At 44.1% G+C, this 20,460-nt stretch overlaps 1 protein-coding gene across 2 annotated transcripts in view; it reads left to right on the top strand.

The window, feature by feature from the left end:
• The window catches only part of Impbeta11 (importin beta11), a 49,368-nt gene that overhangs the window by 12,282 nt on the left and 16,626 nt on the right, over window positions 1-20,460 (top strand). For both annotated transcript variants that reach the window (XM_084594046.1, XM_084594045.1), the window contains exons 13-19: window positions 7,226-7,331; window positions 7,430-7,593; window positions 8,294-8,334; window positions 9,272-9,337; window positions 12,258-12,413; window positions 13,299-13,500; window positions 19,611-19,690. In XM_084594046.1, the coding sequence (XP_084450172.1) occupies window positions 7,226-7,331; window positions 7,430-7,593; window positions 8,294-8,334; window positions 9,272-9,337; window positions 12,258-12,413; window positions 13,299-13,500; window positions 19,611-19,690 (815 nt within the window). The remainder of the gene's footprint in view (window positions 1-7,225; window positions 7,332-7,429; window positions 7,594-8,293; window positions 8,335-9,271; window positions 9,338-12,257; window positions 12,414-13,298; window positions 13,501-19,610; window positions 19,691-20,460) is intronic.

Raw genomic sequence — 20,460 nt, 5'->3', positions numbered from 1 at the left:
AACTTTGGTGGCTTTGAGCACGAGAACTTTGGTACTTTTGGTGCTGCAAGAAGCATTGTTCACAAAGAGAATGACATCAAGATTGTGAGCTTTCATCTTGTGATCAAGTTTTAACACTGAGGAGTTAAATATGCTGGATGTTATTCATGCATTTTGATTTGCTTCGTAGGTGACAGTAATGCAATGCCAGTGGCTGGAACAGCAGGGTCGTTTTGACTTCCCAATCAAGGGGAAACACTCCTTCTCAGCTCCTGACGTATACAACAAAAAGGATGCTGATATGGAACAGAATTTAGCTAAGGGAGTCTGAAGTGCATCACGTATGAGTTGGTACGCTTCAGCTGCATTGCATGTGCCCACCTGGGTTGTGTCTCTTTTAAATAGTGAAGAATTTACTCCAGGGACCTGAAAAAGTTGTCCTTAGTAACCGAGTGTCTCTTGCAACCATGTCTTTTATATGCAATTTTGTTAACATGGCAGACATAGGAAAACCAACCAAACCATTTTCAAATGTCTCTTATAACCGGGTGTCTCTTGTAACGAGATTTAACAATATTTTAAGAAAGCAACAACTAATAAATACATAAAAATGAGAGCAGATTTCAAACTACCTTTGAGATCGCGACTTCCTATGATGGCATGAGTACGGCCGCATGACTTCTCACGTGAGCGTTGGTTATCTAAGGTGGCGGCTGTGACAGCTATGATCACCCTTTACGTAATTGTGATGACCAAAAGCAAACTCAAAATTTTGTGCTGTAGCAAACACGAAGATAATATTGGCATCCATGCATCCATTGAGGTCATGCACCCAAGGTTGCCCATAGCAGTTTCCCTAATCGAGGTCACGAAATTAGAAAATTTTGAATTCATGGTGCAAGAAAACCATTGAACTGCTTTAGTATTTGGCACAAATATTTAGAAAACTGAGGTGAGCGTACTGTGGAAGTTTCAGTAAAATTCGCAGAGGATGAAACAAATGCTGAAGTTGCCCTGCTTCATGGGCTTTTTATCAGGTGACTGTATTCTAATGAAACTTACGGCATAGATTTTTTTTCGTGTTCCTGATTACATTCACAAAGTTTGGCAAAGTCAGGAGAAACTGACATTCCTGCGCAAATCAATTTTAAAGTTTACCATTATCATGGATTCACTTGGGATGATTTGTATGGGCAACTCACTATTTTAGACATCTGAAACATTCCTAACACATTAATACCATATTTACTCCTATGTTATAATCAAATACAGCGATTCGGTAGGCCTAAAGTAGCGCTGCCGTGCACCCATATTGAAGTCATGACCACTCGGTTTTGGCTTCTGCAATTTTATGACGTTGACAATGTGGGTATCAGCCAAGCCAGTTCAGCCAAGTCCCACTCCATCCAAAGTCAAAATGTTACGCTTTGTGCTCGGTGTCCCGTTATCACCATTTTCCTGCGCTTGCCACATCTTTTTCAGTGAGTTGGTGGGTTGGTGTGGGGGGTTGCTTCAGTTGTCACATTTTGCTTAATGGCAACGCACCGTGTGAACAGTATGACACTCGCTTAAAAAAAAGCTACACTGGTAGCAGAAGAAATAGGGCGTCGTGCACGCCTGCGCGCAAAAAAAAAAAGGTTCACAACTCCAAGCGCATGGCGCGGTACGCGCTCAGTCGTGCGCTATGTAAATCAGCAGAACTTGTCGCGAAGACTTCCCAACATATACATGAAATGTTTGATATACACGAGATGAATAATGAACATACACGCATGAATAACGAACAGGCTCAGCATCTTACCTTCGCGCGGGAACTCCGGCACAAGTTCCGCAGCCACCGCTATCCATAGAGGCGCCGTCACCAGCTCTTTCTTATGAAACGCATGGCTCGCAAGCCATAGCAGCTGCCATCGTTTTATGGCGGCGATGAGCAGCTCGTTGTTGACTTCATTTATTTGGCTGCCAGTGCAGGACGACACGTTTCCACTGAGATGGAAATCCGCCATTTTGCTCAAAACATACTTGGAAGGCCCACCAGACTCTCCCCGGAAGACACAGACGCAGAGCGCTCGCTGGTTGGTCGATGCTTGCACACCGGAATTAGGAGGCGCGTCGCGTATGCGCAGATTTTCTCTAGCCGACGCACGCGTAGCCAAGCGCGCGGGCTCATGAAGTTGAACCTTAAATGTGAACCTGGCTGCAAAGGCTTCCGTAGGCCTCCGTAGGCCTCATCGCTGCCATCACGTCAAACTCGTAAAAAAGATGGCGTACTTCATAATTGAGCAGCGCAACCTTCTCATTGGGGTCGCCAGCATCGATGTAATCTTTTGGAAGGCCAGTGACATTGCTCAGTAGAGAGGAATACCCTCAGCGAGCTTTAAAGCATCTCGAGGATGGTTCCAAAGATTTATGAGGCGGGACAACTTCTCTCTGCGGTGAATGACTTCGGTAAAACAGAAATTACCGGCCGACTTTGAAGAAAAGCTGTTAGAACTTCAGTGCTATGTCATCAATCTGCGCCGTTTGCCAAATATGTCATTGGGGCAGCGGCACCAAACAGCGACGTACCTGGACATGCCGATGGCCACGACTGTACACGTTGTAGGTGTTCCTGAAGTCCGCATTAGGACAACTGGCAACAAAAAGCCAAGACTGACGGTGACGTTGGCGTGTCTGGCAGGTGGCTACAAGCTGCCACCATACATCATTTTTTGATGCAAGATACTACTGAAGGCGATGTTTCCAAATATTGTTATCTTCAGCTGCCAGGAGAAGGGGTAGATGGCGACATCGCTAGTAGTCCACTGGATTAAAAACCGTGTGGTGCCATTGATCAGGCGCTTTTCTTCACCCAGCATCAATCCTAGTGTTGGATTCCATTCGCAGACACCTGATGCCTGAGGTGAAGAAGAAGCTGGAGGCCACGAAAACGCTCCGTGTCGTTATTCCTGGAGGCGTGACGTCTATACTGCAGCCATTGGATGGCTGTCTCAAGAAACCATTCAAGGACATGGTGTGAAAGCTCTACAGTCAAACCTCAATATAACGAACCTCAGTGTAATGAAATTTATTATGTAACAAATTTTTTTAATTTCCCAATGTCTGCCTCATTGAAAGCCGTGCATTTTTTTTTTGCGATTTAACGAACTAATTTTATGCCGCACTTTGGATTGAACAAAGTCTTCCTGCATCACATCCATGCACCATCAGCCACCGTGACAATTGGATAAGAACTAAAACTTCAACCCTGACACACCGCATTTTAAATCTGCCCTTTTACGTGCCAATTTTGCCAGCAGTCGCATCTGCGAGCGAACCAAAATGATGGCAGGGTGTACCGCCGCACCATCCGGCCATCCATCGCTTGCATGCTATACATGCGGTGTAGAAGTTTTAGGACGCGTCATGTCATGACTTCACTGGGCAGTCAGAACGACGAAGTGCTAACCGCGATTACCGTATTTACTCAAGTAATGAAACCACTTCAAATTTTTTTTTTTTTAAAGAAAAATCGGCGCGAGTTTGAGGAGTTTGGGGAGGATTCAACATGTGGGGAAAAGTTTAGATTCTTTTTTTGGTGAAGGAGTTGTCTATCCCAGCCATCAATCATTAAAGAAAGCACACAGTCAACTGCGATCATAACACCGGCTTTCAGCATCATTGGCTTCAAAAGACACCCACCCCAATGGCTGCATGATAAAGTGAACGTACCAAACGTACCAAAAACCAGGCTTGCACACTTGCACAACGGGACCAGCCAAGCAAGACACCTCAAGGCCCTCTGGCACTCTACCAAGTCCCTCCACCCCCCTCCCCCCTTTTTTAATGCCAACAGACACACCATGATGTTCGCTGTGGAGCAGCTTGGCGAGCTGCCAAGAAATACATTGGACTGCGATGGCCCGCGTGAAAGGAGAGACCTGCTAACAACTAGCTTTTTTTTTTCTCGTTCTCAGTAGTAAAAGTGGAAGGTGGGCTCTTATGCAAGTAAATATGGTACACATATGTGAAAGCTGAGCAAAAGATTGCCGCGCCCAAGGTAGCCGCGCTGACATGGGCGATGCAGACATTGACTAATCTAGTTCACTATATTACGATAGCGTCCCCGTTAAAGTGATGATGATGATATCAGTGGCGACCTGTGGTGGCAGCTTTGAGTATTAGGCACTGTGCTTGCTCTTCGCACTCGGAGAAAAATGATCAGTTCGCGCCTGTATACTGTCGCTCATTATGTGCTCCTGATATACAAAATAACATCCGGTACCCTTTTTTAGCACTATTATTGCCAGATTTTCTTGTTTATTTCCTGAATTCATAATTTACAAGTTCTCAATTGTGTTCCACGAACCTGTTGCTTCATTTGGGCAGCTAAAACATAGGAACCTCAACATAACGAAATTTGCTATTAAACAAAATTTTTGGCTGCAAGTAGGACTTCGTTATATTGAGGTTCAACTGTATACTGACTGTATCTGGAAGGATCAGGCCCTGACCCTGTCGGGGCCAATCAAGCGACCGTGCGTGTCCCAGATCACTGAGTGGATTTCTGCCGCTTGGTGCAGCCTGCTGTACGGCATGGTAGCTCGCTCGTTTATGGAGTGCTCGATATTTAACCACCCCAATGGTACAAGGGATGACGTCATCTGTGCAGATGACAGTGAAGAGGAAGACTATTTCCGAGAATTTGGCCTCCGAAAATGTTGACGACAATGAGTGAGCGTTTTTAATGAGACTGCACTTACTTTGAAGACAATATTTTCAAACACTGGTGTAATGTTGCATTCTTTGTTTTATTCTTTCTTATTGGGCAATATGTGAAGTCACCCCTCACATTACATTTGCGGTCCTGTTACATTTAAGTAAATACAGTACCTGCGGGGTGCTTCACTAACAAATTTTAAGGTTTGTATTATCATTAGGGTGTGTGAATACTAAACTTTTTCTCATGCAAAATGAATATAGACATGGGGAAAAAATCCTTTGAATATCGAATCTAATATTGAATATCTAATCACTGAAAAGAAAAGGACAGAAAATTAAAAATATCTAGCATATATATGTCTGTGTCATAAGACACTCATTAATTTGGACATGAGCAAGCTCAGTCTATAATTGGAGATCGCATTGGTGTGCAACCCACGCAGCTAGTAATTACCGAAAGAGACATCTGTGAGCTTCAGTTGTATGGAACAGTGTTGCCCACGCACTTCATGGGCACCATTGGCAGGTACGACGACGATTGGAAGTTGCCAATTTCCAAAATCAAGCTTAGTCACATAGTTTTGGTTTCGCTTTTGATTTGCCCCAATCCCGTGGCTACAACTGGGCACCGTTTTGGATGCTGCTTGGCGCATTCCTGGAGCATCAATGGACAAGAAGTGGAAGCTGTGACAGATTTTTTGTTCTTGGGCTCCAAGATTACCTCGGAAGGAGACTGCAGCCATGAAATTAGGAGACGCCTGCTTCTGGGAAAGAGAGCAATGGTTAGCCTTGACCACCTAGTAAAGAGCAGAGACATTAGTCTGCCAACCAAGATCCGTATAATTCGTGCTATGGTGTTTCCAGTTGTGATGTATGGATGCGAGAGTTGGACTGTGAAAAAGGCTGACCACCGAAAAATTGACGCGTTTGGATTGTGGTGCTGGCGAAGACTCTTGAGAGTTCCTTGGACTGCCAGAAGATCAAATCAGTCGATATTGTCGACCATAAACCCTGACTGCTCATTGGAGGGCCAAATTTTAAAGTTAAAGCTCAGCTACTTTGGTCATCTGATGAGAAGAGAGGAGTCGCTGGAGAAAGATTTGATGTTGGGAAAGGTTGAGGGTCGCCGGAGAAGGGGTAGGCAGCGAACGCGATGGTTAGATGGCATCCTCGAGGCACTGCAGATGAAGTTATGCGATGTTAGGAAGATAGTGAGAGACCGGAAAGCGTGGCGTGACATGGTCCATAGGGTCACGAAGAGTCGGACACGACTGAACGACTGAACTGAACTGACTGGCGCATTACTGCTATTTTATTTTTATTTTGGAAGGGTGTCGTACTGTTTTAACACCTACGAATATATCCCTCGCTTGCATCCACATGCCGCTTCTGACACTCTGAAACTGCCACCGCAATGCTTCACCGCGTGGATATGCGACTGGGCTGTTTTGTGAAGAGGCACCGCTATTATTGTGTCGCACTACGAAAGGGGTAGCAGATGCCTACGATTTTGGAGTATTTTAATGTTCCCAATAGTGTGCTCAAAGCAAAGTACTTAACGAAACTGGGAAAAATTTTGTTTTCCCTTAGGTTTCATCTCAAATGTCGACAGCCACAATACACTTGCTCATTAGATATAAATTGCTTTGAGGCTTTTGGAATTTTTTTCAGGCCCATTCGATAATTCAAACTTTTGGTTGCTTGAACATTTCTTCTAGTTCCTTGAAGGCCGAAATAACGAGAGTTTACTGTAAAACAGTTGTAAGCTTGCCCTTGTGCTGTCTGCAATTCTGCTGTTCCATGTTAGTGTTGTCGGGCCCATTCTGTATTCTGAAGAACGGTTCTTTTGGCAGCAGTGCTCATAAGGAATGTGGTAACGTTGTAAACTCGGAAGTATCGGTAAAAGCTCATGGAGTTTTCTTTTAAAGCAGCAATTTCCGACATCGCTTGTACTCGGCTTTTTAGTACGAAAGCACTTCTACCTTTGTGTGATGAGTTCTGTCAATTTGCGGATTCCAATTTCCATCTGCCTAACCGAGAGTTGCTACGACAACAACCAGATCTAGCTCCCATATACATGGTTTTACTAGGACTTGCTATGAGTGGCTATGACCACAACAAAAGTCAAGGACAAAGCTAATTAGGCCTAACCAAGCACAGATTAGGGAATGAAGTCTCAATTCATCTGGACACGCATTGGCTTAATTACGCCTTCCTAAGCCTAATTCAGCATATTAGGCTTAGGTAAGCCTAATAGGCCAAGTTAAGCCTAAATCTTTTTACATGCAACTTGCACATGACTATGGCTAAAGTACTGTTATTTCATTGCTTATTGTTTAGTAAACTCTCATTAATTCGGCTTCCAGGGCACTAGAAAAAAATGTTCGAAATAACCAAAAGCTCGATTTATCAAATGGGGCTGAAGAGACTGCTGAAACCCATTTGCATCACAGTAATTTTATCTGATGAACACCTGCCTGCATGATGGTTGTGAATGGCGAACGGTTTGCCTACACTTCCTTACGATTATCTTTTTATATTGCAGTCTATACGGCCGTGGGTCTTGCTGCCTTTGACTTACATGATGAGTTGGACTTCGACAACTGGTTCCTTCATGTCCTTATTCCTGAGTTGAAAGTTACTGAGCCAAGGTATGATTTATTAGGACTTTTTTTGTCATGAATTTGCTCTCCAGCACTGCACTTGCTCGGCACTTTGCTCAGCTGTTACCTTATGCGTTTACTTGCAGGTACCGTATCGTGCGTCGTCGTGTGGCATGGCTGATTGGACAGTGGGTTGGTGTAAAATTGTCGCCTGAACTGAGGCCCGTCTTGTACAAGACTTTGATTGAGTCCCTCAATCCTTGCGAAGACCTTGTTGTTCGTCTCACGGCAGCTGGAGCTGTCAAGGCTGATATCCTTTGCTTTTGTGTTATTGAAATAGCCGTTTAAACTTTGTTGGCCTAACTCAGACATACAGAAATCAAGTTAATTCAATTTGTGCTTGAAGTATGTATGCAAAGACAGTATGAAACAGATTATCATAGTCTAGAAGGGAAACTGTGTATCAAACTACTACTCTTGAAACTGCGACAGAAATGGTTGAAAATTAAACTGCTAAAAGCTATGTGACTGAACGGTTTCTCAGCCTCTGCTTACTTATCTCTGTATGCTGGCAAAAGAAATATGGCTTTGTGTACATATGGTTCCTTGCTATTTTTCTGCTCTCTAGTAGCATCTTCACAAATTGGCTAATTATTTTGTTCCCTGGATTTGTACGCTTTTGGCAAGCTTTTTCTAACTAACTTCAGAGGGTAGCCAGTTTGTAATGTAGCAGTATTTCAGGTATAACTTTTTTTTTTAATTATTTGGAAATGTTCAGTCCTAATGTAGTTTCATTGCACATATATCAGCTGCTGCCAAGCTTCAGGATATTAAATCTTATTGTTAGCCACCACAGTGACTGTCATGCTTTACGGTATTTCATCATTCTTACATTTTATTCCAGTCAAATTTTTCATAATGAGAACCATATGCAGGTATTGCATAGAAGCATGATTGCTTATGATTTTTATTTGCCATGGGGTGACTGTGGCCTTAACTTGAATATCCACCTGTTGATGACTTTGAGTTCAACACGGAGCAGTTTCTTCCTGTAAGTGTGCAACTCTTCACTGGCATGCAGTGATTTGACCTCCTTGTCATGTTGTAGTACCCCATTGTCTGGCATTGCATTGCTGAGAAGAAACTCATTGGTGCAATGTGGCACAGTGTGGGCACGTTTCATTGAAGTTTCATTTCATTGAAGGGCCTATTGAAGATCCATAATACAGTAGGCGACCAATACTTGGGGCTTCATTCAGGAACCGTCATAGGCCTCGTAGGAACATGTACATTTTTGCGGCCAATATTTTGGACTCTGCGGAGTCCAAAAGTTTGATTTTTCAGAATGAAAATGAAAACGAAAGCATTGTCCTTCCTCCGCAGCTTTGACAACAACGCTGCCCATGGGGCATGGGGGGGCAAGGTGCCATTCGCAAAGTTTCCTGTTTTACTTGCTTTTTTCCCGCGAGTTTCATGTCGCGGTCATCGCGACAGTCGTTACCCACGAAACTACGTTGTAGCTTTGCGCTACGTGTACCTTAGTTCGCGTCATGAGCATGACCTACAGCTGCGTCACAGTCGTGAAGTAGCATGGACTTGAAAAAAGCGTTACTACCATGTTTTACAACTGCTTAGATAGGAATTTCACATTTTATTCAACCTTGAAATACCTAATTGTGCAAGATACAAAAGATTACCCGATGCCCTCTATATAATTAAATGGCTAACAACAAACGGCTTGTTTTTAGTTGCATCCTCTTGCGCTGTGCTCATGTATACTGGGTAGAAGCTAATCCATAAAACTATCAGTATAAACGTTGCACAGAAACCAGCGGCAACAATGGTAAGAATGACTGGTTTGACGTGTGCACAGAAGCAAGGAGCTTAATAGCTGCTTGCTTTAAGTCATGCTCAAAACATGATGACTGAGTTTCTATTGAGGTGGCTGACTGGAAGAGATGTGACAAGGCTTATTTCTAATCTTTCAGTACCTGGAGTCCTATGTGTCACTCTTATACAAGCTGCTGCAGCAAGTGACAGAGTGTGACACAAAGGTAAGACATTTAAATTTTGTACTACACTATATCTTGCGTGCTTTTAAGCAGTTGCATTAGACAAAATTAATTTTTATTGTTTCAAGGCTTAAGGGGTATGGTTTCAAGACTTAAAGGGTATGGGCCTTATTGAACATAATGCTTATCATACTTTCTAGCATCTTGTGCAGCTGTGCCACTTATATACAATGAAAAATGCATCACTACACGCTACTTTTTGTCGTGCCCAGTTACTGAAAAGAAAAACAGTGTGTAGGAGAGAACGTCTGGTTATTTATTGATTGCGAGCTTGTAGGTAGAATCATTTAATCCTTTTTCACTCTAAACGTGATGGCAGCACGCTCATATTTTCAAAATAGCCATATTTTGAAAAGCTTTACTTTGAACACTACATCTATCCGAATAATCACGTTGTGCAGTGTTGCTTCTTGCTCAACGGGATGTGCAGCCTGGGGGTTGAAGAAGTTGCTGAACAAAAGTCAAGTTGTGAGCTGTTTAACCCTTTAACTGCCACTTCCGATATTGCTCGTATAACAATAATACAATAAAACCTCGACACATTTCCTAAAGAATGCTGGGAAAAATGTATTATCCAGGGAAACGTATGATCTGAACTGCCTAATATTAGAAAGAAAATTAACTGCTGATTGAGGTACAAAGACATTTAAAATTGAGACTTTCACTGCATAAAGGTGTAGATTAGCATTTGTAGACATGAAGTATAAGCTCTCGCAGAATTCAGTCCATGTTTGCGTTTTCCTAAGCACTGAAGAGATTTAGCAACAGATCTGATTCCTAGAACAAATGACGAGCCGGGATCGCCTCCTTGGTGTTTTCTGGATGCTTCGCCACCTTACACTAGTGACGTGGAGAAGCCATCGTCATGACTTAGAGTCGGCGCTTTTTTGCTCATGCCCCTCGCATAATGTATTGGGAATTTGAGTGGAAATTTGAAAAAAAAAAAAAGGGGGGGGGGGGGGGGGGCAAAAGAAAAAGCGTTCGTTAGCGCGTCGCTACATTTCGCGCCGTCACCATTGCATTCACCGCGAACTTCTTGGCACTGCGCCAAGGTGTTGCGCCGCGATAACATCTCCGTGTGTTTACCTTTTGTTAGCTGTAGCGGGAAAAAAAAGAAAGTGTGTCGGGGGGCAGTGTGCCAGCGCTGGCCTGGTTGTGCAGGCCTCGTTTTCACTTCGTCACTGGAACCCAGGATATTGCATATGCCTTTTGAAGTGAAGTGAATGATGCTAAAAGAGCTAGCGTCATGATTGCGAATGACCCCGTGCTTTCTTTGATGACTTACGGGTGGAAGAGTGAACGACCGTGGCAAAAAAAGAAAGGTTGGAAACAAAAATTTCTCGCGTAATTTTTTTAACTTGGAAACCTAGAATCCCATTCATTTCATGGGCGTTGGCTGCGACCACAGTGAGAGAAATACGTAACAGTATTTACGAAATAATAGGGGTTGAATTAACTAGCTGTATTTAGCTTTAAGCTTCGGAGGTTGCGCAGAAGAGAAGAGCAGACAGCAGCTGCCATCGCAGCCGCCAACACCTACTCTCGGGCGCCGCACTGATCATAGCGCCATTTCGAATTAATGAGTTTTCATTGTAGTTGTAGTTACCAAATGGTTCATCCTTATGCCCCTAAGGCACCACAAAAGCAGCCACCGCGTTTCTCCTCATGGAGTCATGTTTCCGCAGGAACAGGCGCCTCATGTTTGTTGGCTCGTTGGCTTCCTTTGATGCTTTGCCCCGTTGCACCTGTGCACTGCAAGAAAGCAACTGTGGCGATGGAGCGCCGCTGATCTGTTTTTCACTTCGCGAGCGCTCGTTAGGTTATGTCTGATTGATCGTAAACATATTATACGACAATAGTTTGCCGAAATTTCTAGCGCAGTAACCGGGAAATCGTGTTTTCCGGGAACGTATTAACTGGAAGAAAAATAGTGTAACTCTATGGGAGCTGTTTTACGGCTCGCGATTTTGAACGTATGAAACGGGAAATCGACAAACCGGGAACATATCAACGAGATTCTGCTGTAATGCAGACATGTTGCACCATCTGAGGAGAAGCCACATAAATGCATAATTTTTGCAGGTTAAATTTGAAACATCATGTGGATCGGATGTTTCTCCATCCGCATCATCACCATCAACAACGCCACACCACTTTTTTGTTCTCAGCACCGCATCCATGGCGAAACAGTGTGCCACGTGCATCTATAGTTTGATAGACAAAGAAAATGAGAAAATGCCAATGAATTCTTACGCAAATGAAAGTGACAACAATGAAGCAGCTGAGCTAGAAACCTTGTCGAACAAAGACGGCTAAGAAGTGATCCAGCTGCCTGTAAAAATGGGCAACAAGTGTAAGCCTGCGGAACATAATAAAAATGTTTAACAAACATGTCCTGAATAGCATCGTAGTGCATTACTACTGGCCTAAAATTTCCATGGAGCTGACATGTAAAAAAATCTCGTCTAATGTGCAAGATAACCCGGCAGGGAGTGTGCAGCAGTCCCAGAAAAACTCGCCAATGAAAGGGTTAAAGTGAGGAGCAGAGATACAGATCGGCATGAAAAGGAATAATATTCTGGACTGCCATTGTCCAAGACTGGGCAAGCCCGCAGGAGCTCTCTAATCGAAGCCAACAAAAATATATTAGAAGGGCCAACTGCAGGAAGAAGGCTCTCTGGGCAGAGCTCGAGATGGCAACTTCTTTGTTTTCTTTGTGCATACACGAGCGTAGGGTTCTCTCGTTCTGTGAAATAAAGCATATGCCCAAGAATAAACGTTGTATAAGTGCCCGCATTGAATCTTCAGCTGCGCATAATTGTCAATTGAATATCAACATGATGGAGCAACAGCATTTGGGTGCTGTGACACACTCATCTGTTCTTTTTTTTCATTTGCACAGATCAGTATCCTGCACGTGACATCGTTCATCATCGAGCGGGTTGGGAGTCAAATAATGCCGTACGCCGGCGAACTGGTGCAGTATCTTCCCCTTTTGTGGGAGACCTGTGGCGAACATCACATGTTGCGTTGTGCCATCGTCACCACCCTCGTCCAGGTTCGTATTGTCGTTCTCTAGGCATGCTGCCTGAAGAGTCTTGGCCTGCTTTCTTTGAGCAGCCTTGCTCTATTGAACTGGGCAATACAACATTCTCTACTGGAATGAGTTTTTTTTTTCTAACCTTTGTGTTTTCGTAGGGAAGAGCTACTAACATCGCATAATGGGCAGCTTTGTTCACAGTTGCATGTGAATGCCTGCAGACTCAGCTGATGACGTGAAGGTGACTTGCCTTACACCACTTCACAAATCCAACACCACACTACCGTCATTGTAATTTCTTGAAATATTTTTGGCCATCAATCCACTCTTGTAAAATGAAAGGTTGCTTCTTAATAAAGCTGTTTCTCTCTCCCACAGGTAAAATTTTCCTGCCTCTTAGTTCAAATTCATGGCATCTAAGTACATTAAACGGTATTGGTTGCAACAATTTTAAGTGTAGCATTATAGCAGTTTTTAAATATAGCAGTGGCAGTGTATCTTTCCTTCAAAGATCTGCATCTGAAAAACAGAGGTGATGCAAGTATTTTACTGCCTAAATCAGCTGGTGATCACAACGCCTGTATATCAATTCTTCTTTAGTCTTTTTTTTATCTTGTGGAAGGTCCGTCTTCAGTGAAAGGTGGCCTCTGTACGGTTAGAATGCGGTACCGTATAGTTTCAGGCCGGCTTCTGCTTGTCCTCAGCGTCCCTTTAACATCCCTTGAGCAGTGCAGCTGCAGTGTTGCAAGTACTGTTTGTTGTGTGCAATGTTGCTTTGTTGCGCAGTCAAGGTAAGTGGCCCCTGTTTCACTGCTTCAAGCATATCTTTCCTGAAGCTCCCATCACTGACACAGTAGACTGGCATTCCTTCACAGTTGGGTACATACACTCACTCACTTGCAGGTGGTAAACGGCTTGGGTGCGCAATCTGAGCGGCTGCACCCGTTCCTACTGCCGGTCGTGGCATTTGGAGTGGACGTGCGCCAGTCACCACACGTGTACCTGCTCGAGGACTGCCTCGACTTGTGGTGGGCGCTCCTGGCAAACACTCACTCCACTTCCGTGGAACTGCTGCAGCTGGCACAGTACCTGTTTCCTCTTTTTGGTGAGCACATCCTGTTTCTCTCTCTCTCTCCTTTTTTTCTTGGCTTCCCTCGAGATCTCCTGTCATTGTTTATACAGTCGAACCTCGATATATCGAACAGCGCGGTGATTGCAAAATAGTTCGATATAGCCGGAATTCGATATACAAAATCACGTAGAAAACGCGTCAGAAACTAGTACAAATCAATCAATGAACCAATCGTGGCACAGTGGCGCAATAAATACTCACGTGAAGTTTCAAACAAAGTATTTATTCCTTTGGCTTAAAGTACTGTAGCAGCGTAGCTTGCTTCAAATTGGCAACCGCGTGCTTAACCACGGCGTCCTCAACGTAGTCTAAACGGTCCACAAGTGATAGTCCAGCGCCTTCTATTGCGCCGCAGTAGCGGCGTACAAGGTCCAAAGCAGCTACAGCCTCAGTTGCAGTCGGGAGCGGGGCAGCGCTTATGGGATCAACCTCGGCAGCGTCTTCGTTTGGCCGCTCAGCAGTAACTTCCGCCGCAATCTCTACATCTGTCAACTCCGCCACTGTTCCGGTGCTGTCATCACCGCCAACGAAGTCATCAATGCACATGCTGTGTGGCTCAGCACCGACAAAGCGCTCCAACTGGCTCCAGGTTTCTTCGAGCTGGCATTCTTCCTCTGTGCCGTCGTCCAACGCTGATTCTTCAGTTGCTTGCTCGGAAGCTTCTTCAATGCGGCTTACAAAACCCGCATGCCGAAAGCAGTGAACTACTGTCGACTGCTTGACGCTGTCCCACGAGGCTTTCAGCATTTGAATGGCACCCAAAAGGTCTATCTTTAGCTCTTGGCCCATCCGCAGCTTGAGAAGCAAAATGTCGATCAGCCGACGTTTATAAATGGATTTGAAAGCGCGAATAGTGCCCTGGTCCAATGGTTGCAGCTTCGACGTCGTGTTCGGCAGCAAAAACTTAATTTCAATGTTGCTCAGCTGGACATCAGTGTGGTGTGCTGTGCAATTGTCAACGATGAGGCAAACCGTCCGGCCTTGACGCGCCAGCTCCGAGTCATCCACGATTTCTTGTTCCATGCGTATGTCACCGGAACACTGGGGCAGTTGCGCATGCATCTCGGGGTTTGGAACTTGCCTATGACAAGTGGTCGCAGCTTCGTGCTGCCGTCCATATTCGCAGCCAACAGAACTGTAATACGAGCCTTGCCTTGCTTGCCGCCGTGGCACTTGTCTCCGCGCGTGTCCAGCGTTTGTCGCAGAAGCATTTGCAAGAACAGGCCTGTCTCGTCAGCATTGAATATCTGATTGGGCTCATACTTGACGAGAATCTTAGGCCTCTCTTCTTCAAGCCACTTCTTGATCTCGCCTTCATTGGCGTCCTCACTTTCCCCTGAGACTGTCTTCCCGACAATGTTAAAGCGGGCCTTAAAACGTTGCAGCCAACCGCTGCTGGCATTGAAGTTCTCGGCACCGAGAATGAACGCAAAGTTCTTGGCCTTCTGTTGTATCATCGGTCCCGATACAGGAATATTCCGGGCCCTTGCATCGATGAACCATTTGTGCAGCGCCTTCTCAACGTCTTCAAAGGCAGCTTTGCGCACCCGCCGCGCGCCTGAGTGCTGGTTTTGTTCCGCCTTGGCCTTTATGTCACTCTTGTTTTTCAGCAGAGTGCTCAAAGTGCTCCTCGGTATGCTGAAAGCTTCGGCGACGCTTGACTTTTTTTCACCATTTTCAACGCGGCGGATCACTTCCAATTTCGCAGCAAATGTCAGGGTCGTCCGCTTCTTCGCGTTTGCAGCCATCACAACACCGACCACGCCGTGACAGGCCTAGGCCACCTAGGCTGCCTAGGCCACACACGATAACAACGACTGGCGCAGCACAAGTGGCGGCGCCGAGATGCGGTTAGTCGTTGACGAACTAAATCAGGCTAGCCACCCTAGCCCGGCCAAGCCGCCGCGTGCATACGCCGCTACGTTCAAATGGCGCCATCGGCGCGACCGATGTATGCAGTGATCGTGCGCAGCAGTCGGGAACGCCCATCGCGCCCCCGCTATCTTCGAGGGCGTTGAGGGAAAGATCGCCTCCTGTTAACAGAGTGCACATGGTTTGAGGTGGAGGAGTTCGATTTATTCATTTGGCAACCGACGCCGTTCGAAATAAAAAATTAAAAATGCATGCGATTTTCCGCGTGATATAGAAAGTGTTCGATATAATCAATAATTCGATATATCCGTGTTCGATATATCGAGGTTCGACTGTATCTATCTACCTATCTGTCCGTCCGTCCATCCGTCCGTCTGTCTGTCATTTTGCCTTTATCATTTTCAGCAGGGAAATCACCGACACATGACTGCTGTAAGCCTCTGAGAATGGTTTAGAACATATGATTGGCAGCGCCTTCTGTGTCACTCTTCACTTTTATTAGGTAGTCTCACTGCTTTTTGTAATAGTGTATGCAGTATAGTACTTGTGCTTGCTTGTAGTACAGTCGAACCCGGATATATCGAACTCGAAGGGGATCGCGAAATAGTTTGATTTATCGATAGTTCGATATACAGAAATCGGCTTGGGGCGGCACTTACGATGCGAAAAAACGATACTGTATTTGTCGCGTAATCAACTCACTCGCATAATGAACCCACCCTCAACATTTGCACCCGAGAATTTGAAAAAAAAAAAAAAAAAAGCGTTAAGGAGGCTAGCTCGTTCAGATGCAAGAGATTAAGCGATCTCAGCGACGAGGTTTCTGTGTTGATTATTGCTATAATTATAGTGAACAAGATGAATTGTATCTCTGCATCGCCCATGCTGGTGTGGCTACATTGGGTGCGGCGATCTTTTGCTCAGGCTTCTTGTACTCGTACCATATTTACTAGCATAAGAGCCCAGCTCCCACTTTCGCTGCTGAGAGCTTGAAAAAAAAATAACATTAGTCGTTAGCGTGCCCCTCCGCTGCGCCGTCGCTGTCCACCACAGTGTATTTCTTGGCAGCGCGAAGGTGCTGCGCAGTGAAAACATCATGGTGTGTCTCTTGGCAGTACAGTTAAATCTCGTTATCAGAGACACTGCTACAAGAGACGCTCGGTAGTGATTCTTGAAAATGGTTTGTTTGGTTTCCTCTGTCTGCCATGTTAACAACATTGCATACAAGAGATACTCGCTTACTAAGGACAACTTTTTCAGGTCCCTAAAGTAAATTCTTCACTATTTAGAAGAGACACAACCCAGGTGGGCTTATACAATGAAACTGAAGTGTACCAACTCGGACGTGATGCACTTCAGATTCCCTTAGCTAAATTCTGCTCCATATCAGCATCCTTTTGTTGTATATGTCAGGAGCTGAGAAGGAGTGTTTCCCCTTGATTGGGAACTCAAAACGACCCTGCTGTTCCAGCCACTGGCATTGCATTACTGTCACCTACGAAGCAAATCAAAATGCATGAATAACATTCAGCATATTTAACTCCTCAGTGTTAAAACTTGATCACAAGATGAAAGCTCACAATCCTGATGTCTTTCTCTTTGTGAACAATGCTTCTTGCAGCACCAAAAGTACCAAAGTTCTCGTGCTCAAAGCCACCAAAGTTATTTCTTCCTCCAAACTCCACACCCTACCTTCAGCCAACAGACAAAGGCATTATGCACTCTGTCAAGTTGCTGTACAAAACAAGGCCGGTAGAACGCCTATTGCTAGACAGGCAGCAAGACTTTACTATAGTAATTGATGCATTGTTTGTTGTTCAGGTGATTTCAGGTGTCTAGAATGATCTGAGAAATGAAGCTGCGTAAAACCGTTTCAGACAAGCAGGCTTTAAATGTGGTGACATGATATAAGAGGGCCCATATATGCATACTGTGAAAAGCTTCCTAGAAGATGAAGCTTGGGTGAGAATCCAAGAGACTGCTGAGGTACCAGAATCTTTTGAAGAATTAGTATCTGCAGATGTGGATCTTGTGTGCTCCCGAAGAGCTTATAGACTGTGCAATACTCGCGCAAGTAAATGGCACATGTTCCACAGAAGATGACTACGAGGACATTTCAGAGGAAAAGTGTCACCTCTGAGGGTGGCGAGCATGTAAGAATGCTTCAAATGTAATAGAGCAACAGGAAGGCTTGCAAAGTGAAGTGCTTTACCTCCAGAATTTGGGAAGGAATACACTGCACTCATAAAAATACATACTATAGTATGAATAACTTCTTTAGGCTTTCCTGAACAATTTCCTGTTAATGCGTGTGAATGCATTTGCAGTGCAGTCCACCTATAACGGTATTGAGGAAACCAAAAAATCCGATCGTTATAACCGATCATCGGTATATCTGGACGAGCAAAAAAAAAAATAGAAATGAAAAAAAAAAGAAAAAAGCACGCACCCATGTATTTTCCCATGCATGTAGGCTCACCTACTTACCAGCAATGCGCAAATCGGGTTGAACAACACTAATCAACCTAAAGAGCACTAAACACTTTAGTATTACAGGATACAGCAATAACCACAAAATAACCTAAGCATACTTTAAAAAGTCGGGAGCTGAAGCTTGACAATCGCTGTGAGCATCGCTTCCAGTAGCGCGTACGCCGGCGGCAGTCCTTGTTGCGTACACGAAACCGATTAGTGACTGGATGAACTGCAGGGCATTCCCAGCCTTGATGATCGTTAAAATCGTAAAGCATGAATGCCCGCATTTTTTTACGAGGCTTCCAACCCTGAAACCCTAGCAGAAATCCTGATGAATCTGCTGTTTCATCTCGAGAGCTGTCGCGCTTTCTATGTGGGCAGCGCCATCTTCCCCGGACACACAATCAGCGATGGCGATGACGATACAGCCGCACCCTTTGTGAGGCAACAGACAGCGATTGCGAGGAATATGATAGTGCTCATTTATCGCAGCTTTTTCTACGCTCGGTAGTGATTCTTGAAAATGGTTTGTTTGGTTTCCTCTGTCTGCCATGTTAACAACATTGCATACAAGAGACACTCGCTTACTAAGGACAACTTTTTCAGGTCCCTAAAGTAAATTCTTCACTATTTAGAAGAGACACAACCCAGGTGGGCTCATACAATGAAACTGAAGTGTGCCAACTCGTACGTGATGCACTTCAGATTCCCTTAGCTAAATTCTGCTCCATATCAGCATCCTTTTTGTTGTATATGTCAGGAACTGAGAAGGAGTGCTTCTCCTTGATTGGGAAGTCAAAACGACCCCATTGTTTCAGCCACTGGCATTGCATTACTGTCACCTATGAAGCAAATTAAAATGCATGAATGACATCCAGCATTTTTAACTTCTGGCTGTTAAAATTTGATCACAAGATGAAAGCTCACAATCCTGATGTCTTTCTCTTTGTGAACAATGCTTCTTGCAGCACCAAAAGCACGAAAGTTATTTTTCCCTCCGAACTCCACACCCTACTTTTAACCAATAGACAAAGGCATTATGCACTCTGTCAAGTTGGTGTACAAAACAAGGTTGATAGACCGCCTGTTGCTCGACAAGCAGAAAGACTGTACAGTAGAATCCCGCTATAGTAAACCCAGGTATAGTAAAAACTTGGACATAGTAGTAAAGTGAAACTGAAGTCTCAGTTCATCTTCCATAGACAACTTTACTTTTTCTCCCCTTTATAGTGAAGACATTTTCAGTAAAAATCGGTTATAGTAAAGTGTGCCTGGTCGCGGCGACGACTTCCACAATTTGACATCACCGCCCACGCACTGCCTAGAATCGCAAGGAAAATATTTTTTGTATTTGAAAACAGAAAAACAACATCGAGTGTCCTTTTGAGTGGCTTTACCACCAGGCTTATCAGCATTGAGGAGAATACTTTACGAAGGCCTTAGAGCTGTGATGGAACGCACGCAGCGCGTAAGGGGAAAAAAAGTAAAGCTGTCTACAAACATGGAAAGTAAGCGGCGCGGTCCGTTCAGAAAGTAAGGGAGAGTAAAAGTAAAAGAATACTGATTAAAAGCTAGTAGCGAAGTGAATGGATGCGAGCAAGGATTCGCCGGGGGGAGCTGACAAACAGGAGCTATTAATGCTGTCGCATAATACAGTTAAAATGGGAGTGTCCTCCAAATTTTTTCTTTCTCCTGTCTTGTGGTGGTGATTTCAATGTCTTTTTTCTTGTTTCCAGAGCTTGGTTCTGAGAACATGAAGATGTGCTTGCAAGTGGTCCAAGCCTACATCCTGCTATTCCCTAAAGAGTTCCTGCAGGTTTGTGTGTCGGTTGCTTTAGTGTGATATCTGACAGATTTGCAATGCTACAATTTTAAACCTCTTAGACATTATGATAAAGGAAAGCCTGAAGATATGTTCTTTAACTTTTGTAACTGTCAAATTTTTCTCTAATGTGTAATATGTTTTCTTTGTGTTCTGTGCTATATTTTTACACTCTTTCCTTATTACAGTTGTTCTTAACTCACCGGACTCCTTGTAAATGGAATTTGAAAGGGATTTGATAGGAAATTTAACCTAAATTGCAGGTTTGGTAGACGGCGAGTTCGCTCCGTGTTGGCTCGCCTTTTTCCTGGGCTAGATTGCTCTGTCGACAGAATGCTCGTCATCTCGGATCATTCGTGCTGCTACTGTAAAGAATATAAAATTCCACCTAAATTATCATGCTGCAAAGCATTTTGCTTGTGATTGTAATTTTGCGCACATTTGAGAAATGGTCTTCAGAAATCGAGTATTGTCAATTTTTGTCATAAAGGAAAAATGAAATAATATTATTAAGAACTGGATTGAATAACGCAGCACCTCGCAAAAAAAAAAAAAATAAAACAGAATAGAAAAAAAGTTCAACCGTCACTTGCGTTCTCTCATGAAATTGAATTGCTAGAAATAGCGAATTTATTCCACTTTAAGCAATCATCAACACTGCAACAAGCAGAAAACGACTTTATAAGCATTGAGAAGGCTTTGGATATTTACATAAGTTAAAATGCAGCTAAATTCAGGAAATACTTTTGACACCAACACCATTA

This window comes from Amblyomma maculatum, chromosome 2 (genome assembly GCF_055883805.1).
Source record: "Amblyomma maculatum isolate TAMU_Amacu chromosome 2, ASM5588380v1, whole genome shotgun sequence".
In the NCBI taxonomy this organism is placed as follows: Eukaryota; Metazoa; Arthropoda; class Arachnida; order Ixodida; family Ixodidae; genus Amblyomma; species Amblyomma maculatum.
Note: the sequence above shows the minus strand (reverse complement) of the source record. Positions and strands in the feature narration are given on the sequence as shown.